We start from the raw sequence: 9,792 nt of genomic DNA on the forward strand, positions 1-9,792 counted from the left end.
CTGGACCTGACCCTGGTTCTGTAGTGAAGGAGCAGGAATAGTGAAGCAATAGGCATCTGACTGATGGAAGAGTCACACTAGCAGCTCTTCTGCCCCTCCACGAGGCGCTTGTGTCCCTCTATGATCTGTTGCACGGCTTCATGGTCATCTAGGGTGGTTAGGTCCCCAAGCTCACTGGCTTTGTTCTCAACAATCTTCCTTAGCACACGCCGCATGATCTTCCCAGAGCGCGTCTTGGGTAACCGGTGTGTGACCTGGGCCGGAAGGAATAGAGCTGATGGCTGAGAGAAAGGGGCTGGCCAGGCTGCAGGGTGAGTCCTGGTCAGCCTGGAGGCGTTACCTGGATGTGCTCTGGAACTGCATACTTTGCGATCTTCTTGGAGATCAACTCCCGTAGCTCAGCAGTGAGAGTCTCCTCCATGTGCTTGCTGTCCTTCTTCAGCACAATGAACACATAGGCTCCTGGCAGAAGGACCACCATTACAGACCACTGTGTGCAGTGTGGTCCCACGAGGCCACACAGGTGAGGTACCTCTGTGCTGCCTGCCCCAGGGTGCTCTGTAGCCTGAGCTGTAAATGCTTTTGTCTATGATGTTTCCTTACGCAAAGCCAAACTGGCATGAAGGTTCTGATAACTGCTGGGGATTCCCAGTAATATGCTGTGCCGTGAGGGCTGGTGTGGCATTTTGTGGGCAGGAAAGCATGCATCTCACCTTCTCCCTTGATCTCGTGTGGGTAGCCGATCACTGCAGACTCTGCCACTGCTACGTGGTGGTTCTGAAACAGAACGAGGCTGGGGTTCATAGCTGCTGCCCAGGAACTGCCCTGATCACTGTGGTCAGTAGTGACGTGGAAACAGGGAAGAACCTCTGATAACCTTTGCCCCATCTCCCCCTTGCTTCATCAGTAGGTTTCTGCAAACTCATCTCCCCCCATCCAGCTGCTTTAGGCTTGCACCTTCAACACCCTGCTTGTGTGCCTCCAGGCTGCTCCACCACGTCCCTCAACTTTTAGTGACCTAAAGTTGCTTCAGGAAATGTGTGTGGCTGCTGGTTTGGGATTCATCCCCACACAGTGTGAGACTTACTAGCCTGTGCTGCAGAGAGAAGATGGCGCATGGGACCAGCTGAGCTCAGTGCCTCGAGCCAAACAAGACCAATTAAACGGATCTGGCAGAGGGGAGAGCTTAGTGCTGGGCTTCATACATACTCAGGGGCAGCCCGGAGGGAAAGAAAAGGCCTAGCTAAGCCTTGCTGAGGTGGTGTCAGCACTGTGGTGTTATGGAAGAGCCTAAGTCAGGAGGAGATGAGGGAAGTGGAGGGAAGGGACTGTGGCTCCAGCGGCACCATGGTTCTGGCTTGATGTTTCTCTGGCTTTCCTGAGCATCATCTCTGCAGCTCCATCACCCCTGGGACAGCTTTACCTCCTCTTACCACAACATCCTCCACCTCTGCAGTGCCCAGACGGTGCCCACTGATGTTAATGATGTCATCCAGCCGTCCCGTCAGCTGGTAATAGCCTTCTCTGGTGCGATACACACCATCCCCAGTGAAGAAGAACCCTGCAGGGGCCAGAACCGTGCTGTGGTTGCTTGTTACAGCAAACATGAGCTGTGAGCCACCTCAGCAACTTCTTTGTCAGTACCAGGTCTTGTGGTCTCTGCTCCTTCCTCTCAAGTGCTCAGGGAGAAGGCAGGGACCTTCACTGTCAGCATTCTGCCTGTCTTGGTACTTGCTCCATTGTCAGGCTCTTGCCCTAATTCTGCAGTATGACAGCTAACGAACAATTTTCCTTATCTCTACAAGCCAGAAACACCTTGATGCTGTGCAGGTGCTTGTGGTCCTGCTGCTTATCTTCTTTGCCTGGGCCTGCTCAGTGCCACTGGGTGAGGGTCAGCAGCTGGCAGGATTTGCCAGAGAAAAGCACTAAGAGGTGTTAGTGAGAATGTAGGGGGTAGAAGGAAAAAATACAGTCCTAAAAATGCCTGTGATCAAATAGTGGGGAGGGGGAATGTGCCGTGGTGCTGAGCTCTTTGCCATGGGGGAGATGCTGCAAGTCTGTGGAACAGCAAAGCAGCAAAAACAGCCTTCCCTAGTCCTGCCCCATGTAGAAAACCAGTAGTCAAGACTGAAGTGCACTGCACCAAGCACCTCCTCAAGGACTTTCTTTGTTTCTCTTACCTGGATAAGGAGCCAGGTAGGTTTCCACAAACCTCTTATGGTCTTTGTAAATGGTTCGTGCCATACCTGGCCAGGCTTGTGAGATGCAAAGAGCTCCAGAGACATCATTTTCCAAAAGAACATTTCCCTGTAAAATAGTTATGTTTTAGGAACCACAGTGAGGCAAATCAGGCTGTTCAACCATTGCTCATTTCTACTACTGTGGTAATAACTCCATAGGGGAAACACCAGAGAAGACAGTGAGGAGAGACCTGTGCCCCCCGCTCTAAGGGCCAGGTCCAGCCTCTTCCAGCAGCCATCCCCAACCAGCTGCCCACTGCACTGGGCTCCTCCAGGGGGCGTGGATCTGTCTCTGCACAGCTACCCCAGCAAGTTTTTGGGCCAGGAAGCCTCAGTAGAGCCCACCTCATCAGAACACAGCTAGGAAACAGCTCCACCTCCATGCTGCTTGGAAGAGGTTGCCACCAGCTTTGCCATTAACCCCTTTTCAGTAAAGAATGTTGCCATTTAGCAGAGGTGAGAGGAACTGTGCTTACACATCCCTGTTTTCAAGAAGTACAGGCTATAAGCAAGCACAAGAAAATGAGCTGAACTGGCAGCTGGGCTGAAGGCTATAAATGTACCTTATCATCCAGGACAGAGGGGCTAATGCCAAAAAAAGGTCTCATGGCCATGCCTGGAAGGATTTCATCTCCAGGGTTGGAAGGACGGGGTGAGATACAGATGCCTCCTGTTTCTGAAGGAAAAAAAAAAAAAAGACAAAAACAAACAAACCCCCCCCCCCAACATTACTATAATACTTATCAAAGCCAGAGAAGGAGGAAAGCCAGATAGTACTGTTGAACATCAGCCTTTGCCCTGGACCTCAGTGTACCCTGCCAGCTACAGGGTGGGTCAGGGTTTGCCACAGAGCTGAGGAAGGCTCTGCACGTTTAGTTCAGCAGAGGTCAGATCCCTGCGGGCAACTCCCCCGTGTTTCACTGGGTTTACTTTAATTTCTATCATGTTTAAATCTTGATTATGTTTTAGTGTCCATGACCCCGTGTTTCAAGGGGTTGCTCATACAAGCAGGTCAGTAACCATCATTGCCATTTAGCCAATAAAGCAGCAGGTCGCTCTTAAAACCTGGCAGAAGCAAAGCTGGCAATGCCTGGAGCCAGGGCCAGTACACATCTCACCTGTTTGCCACCATGTGTCCACCACAGGGCACCGTGTCTCACCCACCACACGGAAGTACCACTCCCACGCCTCCTTGTTGATAGGTTCACCCACTACAAGGGACCAGAAAACGGGACAGAGCCCACGTAAGGTCCAAATCACAGCTTCTTAGGAGCAGCTCACAGAGCCAGCCCCAAACTATGTGGTCCCACCACCTCCTGCCAGTTCAGCCCATGCCACCAGCTGTCACCTGAGCCAAGAATTTTGAGAGAGGAGCGGTCGTATTTCTTCACCCATTCATCACCATATCTCAGGAGCAGGCGGATGGCAGTAGGTGCCCCATAAAATTGATTAATTTTTAACCTCTCCACTGTTTCCCAGTAGCGCCCTAGAACACAAACAGAGCCACTGATCACTTGCATATGTCCAGCAGCATCAGACTGAAGGAGAGAAGGTGAGAACAAGAGTTCCCCAACCCGCAGCCAAACTGACATCCATGAGCCAGCACCAGAGCCACCAACCCCCTTGCCTGCAATGGATCTTGCAGGGTGGCTGTGCTACATCCCCACAACACTTCTCACTCACCAGGGTTGGGATGGACAGGAGTGCTCTCAAAAAGGACTGTGGTGCCACCATTGCAGAGGGGACCATAGACCACGTAACTGTGCCCTGTGATCCAGCCAATGTCTGCCACACAGCCAAAGATATCTCTGTCCTGGTAGTCAAACACGTACTGCAATATGAAGTAGAGACTGTGAGGGGTACAAACCCTGGAGGCAGGACCTCCACTGGGCAAGGGGCACAAGCTCTAGTGTTAGTGCCCTTCTGCCTTCCCACCACCTCAACGTGTTAGGCAAGGCTGAATAAAGCATCCTGCAACAGCAAAACCTGATAACTCCGGGTGAGGATGATCCCTCCACACCCAAGGGGGAGGGATCACAGGAAGGAAGTGCTCGCTGTTGGAGCAGTAGAAAATGAGACCAGCCAAATAGAAGGCAGAACTGAAAGCCATCAGACTGGCAGCAACACTTTGTTCTGTTTGCTCAGCACCGGGAACACAGGCTGCCAGCTCCTTGTGCGGGACAGCAGGAAGCTGGCCTCTCCAGGGCCTCAGGCACTCCAGAGGGCTTGTAATGGAAACTTCCCTGGCCTGGTCTGTCTCTTTTTTAAATCAGTAGTGACAGTCTGTCCCATCCAGCTGAGCAGTAATTCGCACCAGTCCTGTGTCACGGCTTCCAGCGTTCCTGAGTACTAACATGGGCACGTGCTGCTTGCTCCCTGCTTTTCCATCCCAGGACAGCAGTAAGGCTGAGCAACACACCCAATGATTTGGTCTAGGTCTAGTAAAAAGAAAGAGGGAAACCAAGATGGCAGCTTGGAGGAATACATATTTGGGAGTCCGTGTGCAGGAGAACATGCTGCTCTTCCTCTGTACCTGTATGTGGATGTGCCAGGCTGCTGTCCCGTGGCAGCTCACAGAGACTTTATCCAGAGACTTTGCTCTGGATAAAGATGAGCTCATTGAGCAATGAGGTGGTATATCTATTCCCTGCACTGCTTATAAACAGCTGGCTCATGAGCACAGTGCATGGGATTCATTACCTTGTGTGTGAGAGCTGCAAACAGGAGGTAGCCAGCTTGGGAATGAACCAGGCCCTTGGGCTTGCCTGTACTGCCAGATGTGTAGAGAAGGAACAACATGTCTTCGCTGTCCATGGCAACAGGCTCACAGTATGCTTCCTCCTTCATCATTTCCTGCAGGAGACAGCACAGCAGTCCCAGTCAGGGTCTTACAGGTTCCCCTTGCTGTTTCACAGGCCCCCAAGCCTTCCTCTGCCACCCATTCCCCTACTCCATCTTTCCCTTCTTCTGCATCTCCTCTCCCCTTCCTCCTGAGCCTGAACTCCTTCGCCTTGCAGAGCTGGCAGACGCTTTCCTCCATCACAGCAGACCTGCTGAGTAAGAGGCAGCTATTTTTATAAACCTACTTTTCTGCCCAGCACGAGAGCCTTCCAGAATGCCTTCTGATCACAAATTGCTTTCAGAACTGATGAGCAAAGGCCTGTCCAACAGTACAGTGCAGCTACCAGTTACTCCTACTGGGAAAGTTCTGGGCTCACGTGCAGCTCCTGCTGCTGCAGGACAGTGATCCTGCATTTCTTCAAAGATCCACTTCCCACCCTGCCTTCAGTCACAGCACCTGAGCAATAGCCAGGGGAGTGGCAGGAGCCCTGTGCAGATCCTCACCTCCTCCAGCAGAACATCCAGGGCTGTCATGGGAAGCTGGCTGTCTGTCCTCATGGACACAAGGACACGTTTCACTCCTGGGCACTGCTTCACAGCCTGGTCCACTGTTTTCTTCAGCTCCACAACCTTGCCACCTCTCAGCCCCTGGTTCACTGTGATCACTGTCTCAGACTGGGCTGCAGAAGGCAGAAGAGCCACATAAGTATCCATGCCCTCTCCACGCAGCACATACCAGTTTGCCTCTGCCAAGCATCCTACCCGTGGTCTGAAAGACACTCAGTGAGCCACCTGCCATTTCCTGGAGTGCTGCTGCCTGCTCTATGGCCATGCAGCACAACAGGATACCCCAGTCAGCACAGCTCTGCACCTCCGCCAGGCTCATTCCCCTAAGCCCCCAGCCGCCAAACCAACAAGTTCAGTGCTGCTCCCAGATGGCAATGCTGGACATGTCCCCGTTGGCTCTTACCATCCTGGATCCTGTCTGCCAGGGACTCCGCACTGAACCCAGCAAACACCACAGCATGTACAGCCCCTATTCGGGCACAAGCCAACATGCTGGCCACTGCCAGCGGGCATGGGGGCATGTAGATTGTCACCCTGTCACCTCGTTTCACCCCCTGACGTTTCAGGGTGTTGCTCAGGCGGCATGTCAGCTCCAGCAGCTCCCTGCCCAAAGAAGCAACGCATAGTTAGGCATCTTCTTGCAAATCTATCCCATATGCACAGAGCTAGGGGTGGCCCAGCATCCCAAGGCTCCAAACCCACAGGTCCCCACTTCACCACCCAACACCATGTGTGGGAAGTCCATTGGAGAGCTGTAAAGTGGTAGTGGGAAGGGAGGAGGAGACCATCACTGGACACAGGCTGTTATTCATGGTAAAGAAATTAACCAGAAAGACCTGCGTACAGAGTCTGGCACTGCCACTAACAGCAGTAGAAGTCAGCCCTGGGTCTGGTAATGACCACTAGCAATCTCTATGGCTCAGCCAGTCCATGATGCCACTACTGACTTTTCCAATGACAACCCACAGGTTTCTCATCAACCCCTACAACAATGGGAGTGATACACTCTGCCCTGCAAGGGCAGGGGCTTGCAAGAGGAGTTGGATGTCTTCCCCCAGCAAATAAAAAAGGACCCTGTGCTCAGGCTGGGAACATCAAATCCTCCAGAGCTCTGCCTACCAGTGAGAACAACAGCTGTAGGAAACTATGAGCAAAACAACATCTCTGCCTGAAACAAGAGCTTGGCTGTCAATGACTCATTTCATGGATGGTCTCTCCATGAAGGGAGGTTGGCAGACCCTGCCAGCCCAGTCTCCCTTGCAGAGTATTCACCTCTCAGCCAACAGAAACCCTGGCAAGGACCCCATGGGGATGACCAGGAGATGGGCTGATGCCTCAGAGCAGCACAGGCAGGTCAGCAGCCCCCACACTGGTGATCCAATTATGGGAGGGGATGCTGTGTCCTCTTGCAGGACACACAGCAGCAAACCAGACCCTTGCAGCACATGCATGTCTCACGTATGCTCAGAGGTAAGCACTGACCTGTATGTGACCCGCACCTCCTCTCCTGGTTCATCCTTCTCCCAGATTAAGGCCACTTTGTCCGGGGCTACATGGACATGTCGGTCCAGGCAGTTCACTGGAAAAAATGACCCAGTATCACTGCCAGAACTTCCTGCTCACAATGGCTCAGCCTCTGCAGGTACCAGCTGGCAGGTCACAGGCACCCAAGCCTGTTGCACTCCTCAGTGTCCTAGTGCATATTAATTTCCACTATCAATGTTCCTCTTAACTGCAACCTAACACAGCCCAGTGCAGGAATTGACTTAAATCCCTTGGAGGTCACATCCCTAGTGCCAGCTGTGGGCCTCGGAGGGCCTGGTAAACATTAACTTGTCCACTGTTCTGCCCTTGCTAGTGCCTCCACAGTGAATTTGGCTATTTTAATAGAAGCCATGCTCCTAAATAAGAAATGTAGGATGAGGAGAAAATCTGTGCAAGTAGGATACAGAGTGCAGGACAAAGCTGAGCCATTTGTGCATAGCACTGGCCTCCTGGGGACACTGAGGTGTTCAGCCTTTGGCTGCAGTTCTTCTAGGAAGAGTCTTGCATCTCTGACTATAGCACGTTCATTGGAAACCTTATTACATTCTGTATTTTCCTTTCTTAAATTACCTGCTACTGAGGTCATGGGATGATGCAACAGCTCATCTGCATTTAAAAATACCTTTTCCTCCTGAACACTTGCAGCTTTGCAGAAGGAAAAGAAGAAAACCAACTATCCCAGGAGCGGGAACAGGAATATCTCCTGCTCCCCCACCCAAATAGGCCCCGTAAGACCTAGGTTTTGAAGAGGTTTATTGTATACTTTGAACTCTGGGACCAACAGCGCTGCAAGCAGGAACACAGTGCCACCAGACCCTTCTTTTCCTCTGGCAGTACCCTTTTGCAGTAAGGAAAAACATCCCATGACTATGAGGGCCAATATGACCTTTTGAGGAATCCCCTCACTCTAGCCCTTTTTGCTTTTGGGGCCATAGCACTTCATAGGAAGGTATCTGCAGACACTTACAATCACAGACTCACTTAGGTTGCAAAAGACCCTTAAGATCATCACTTCCAGCCATCAGCCTGACACTACCAAGTTCACCACTAAACCACATCCCTAAGTGCCACATCCATGTGTCTCTTAAATATCTTCCAGAGGTGGTAGTCCCCTGAATTTCCTGGGCAGCCCAATCAGTGCCTAACCACCCTCTCTGTGAAGAGATTCTTCCTGATATCCAACCCACACCTCTCCTGCACAACTTGAAGCTGTCACTGGGCTCCCACGGGCTAAATATCAAAATGACTCACCCAGTAGACAGAGCAGGCAGAGACCCCTCCCATAACACAACCTGCAGGCAGGTGCCTGCCTTCCCCCCCCCACCTCTACATCCTGAGTAGGGTGGAAAGCACCCTCCCTCCCCAGTTCAGCCTTACCTCATCTGTGAGGTACCACGTCCCTGTGGGGCTTGCTGTCCCCTCACCTGCCACGTTGAGCTGTCCCCCCAGGAACCAGGCAACCCGGCCCTGGTGCAGGTCGCAGTCCTTGATAGCTTGGAAGGGGGTGATCCAGGTGAGCCGGCTCCTTGCCAGGGCACCCCAGAAGGCATCCCCCTGCTCCACCGATGTCTTGTACAAGCCCTGGTGGTCCTGGGATCCGGGGAAGGAGGCAGCTTCTGGCATGTAGGCAGTGAGAGGGCCCTGGCTCCAGGAGCGAGCATTCAACAACCCACAGAGGCATCTGGAAGCCCAAGGAAGAGCTTTGGTGCAGCAAGCCCTAGTCAGCAGCCAGGCCATAGTCACAGTGCAGCAGATGGGCTTCAACCTCTTCCTGAGAAGAGAGGTACTCAGAGCCCTAGCAAAGATGCACCCCTATGGGAGCTGGGGACCAGGCAGAGCCCCTGTTCTGAGAGCACAGGCACCCCCCTGTCCCCTGCACCTCTTCGCTGGTAAAGCAGCACAGGGAGAGAAACCCAATCCCTTTCGAGGGAGAGGAAGGGGTGGGCTTTAGAACTATTTGACTGAAAATAACCTTCACGCTAATCTGAGTCCTGCTGGCCTTCACTGGATAGCAGCCAGCTGCAGCGGGTGCTCGAGCTGCTGGTGGAGCCAGGTGCTGGGCCAGGCTGCCCCAGCTGCTCCCCAGGGTATATCTCCTGCAGCTGTCACCAGGATGAGATACCCCACTCACCTCCTGCTGGGCATACACCCTTCCTCTAGGGAGCTGGGCTGGGCTCTCTACCTCTTCTAAATACTTCAGAGCAGCTTGTAGCCTCAGCAGCACCAGTGGAGGTGCTGGTGGAGCAGGAGGCTGGCTTGGATGAAACGCTGCAGCACATCTCTTTGCTCTGAGATCCCCAGCGCCTGCATAGTGCAGCAGAGCTGTTCCCTGCCTCATAACAGGGAGCTTTCTTCTCCCTTCTTTTCCTTCGCGTCCAGCACCTCTCTGTGCCACTTGGAACTCGCTGAAGTATTTCTGAGTAAGGCCTGAAACCTCACCCCTCCCAACTCAGGCTGAATTCATTTTCCTTGAAAAAGTGACCAGACTCACACTCCGTGTTCCAGTTTAGTTTTATTCTTGTTCTTATCTTTACAGAAAATGGCACATAAATCACAGGTTCTGAATGACTAGAAGTTATTACAGCTCCATATCTCAAAC

General features: G+C 52.5%; 1 protein-coding gene across 5 annotated transcripts; it reads right to left on the reverse strand.

Annotated features, from left to right (window-relative positions):
• Nucleotides 1-63: 63 nt before the first annotated feature.
• Nucleotides 64-9,029, reverse strand: LOC136059060 (acetyl-coenzyme A synthetase 2-like, mitochondrial). Of its 5 annotated transcripts, none has more exons than XM_065752970.1 (14): nucleotides 8,618-9,029; nucleotides 7,131-7,227; nucleotides 6,052-6,251; nucleotides 5,586-5,761; nucleotides 4,941-5,093; nucleotides 3,924-4,053; nucleotides 3,589-3,726; nucleotides 3,359-3,451; nucleotides 2,804-2,916; nucleotides 2,181-2,307; nucleotides 1,434-1,561; nucleotides 714-777; nucleotides 341-462; nucleotides 64-254 (listed from the first exon to the last, which is right to left on the reverse strand). In XM_065752970.1, the coding sequence occupies exons 1-14, from the start codon at nucleotides 8,928-8,930 to the stop codon at nucleotides 78-80; spliced, it is 2,031 nt and encodes a 676-aa protein (XP_065609042.1). In that variant the 5' UTR covers nucleotides 8,931-9,029; the 3' UTR covers nucleotides 64-77. The 5 variants fall into 5 exon arrangements, 4 of the variants coding, with proteins under 4 accessions (XP_065609042.1, XP_065609034.1, XP_065609050.1 ...); XM_065752962.1 differs by having other exon boundaries at nucleotides 3,924-4,071; XM_065752978.1 differs by having other exon boundaries at nucleotides 111-254; nucleotides 366-462; nucleotides 3,924-4,071.
• Nucleotides 9,030-9,792: the final 763 nt, after the last annotated feature.

The sequence above is a fragment of the Cyrtonyx montezumae genome, unplaced genomic scaffold (genome assembly GCF_038088225.1).
Source record: "Cyrtonyx montezumae isolate F1298 unplaced genomic scaffold, pur_monq_1.0 scaffold_10, whole genome shotgun sequence".
Classification (NCBI taxonomy): domain Eukaryota; kingdom Metazoa; phylum Chordata; class Aves; order Galliformes; family Odontophoridae; genus Cyrtonyx; species Cyrtonyx montezumae.

Excerpts from the sequence above, each read along its gene's own strand:
- LOC136059060 (XM_065752962.1), bottom strand. The coding sequence starts at position 8,930 with ATGGCCTGGCTGCTGACTAGGGCTTGCTGCACCAAAGCTCTTCCTTGG. Across the intron at positions 5,762-6,051 it reads GGCAGACAGGATCCAGGATG|CCCAGTCTGAGACAGTGATC; the intron begins GTAAGAGCCAAC and ends TGCCTTCTGCAG. Across the intron at positions 3,452-3,588 it reads TCTCAAAATTCTTGGCTCAG|TGGGTGAACCTATCAACAAG; the intron begins GTGACAGCTGGT and ends GGTCCCTTGTAG.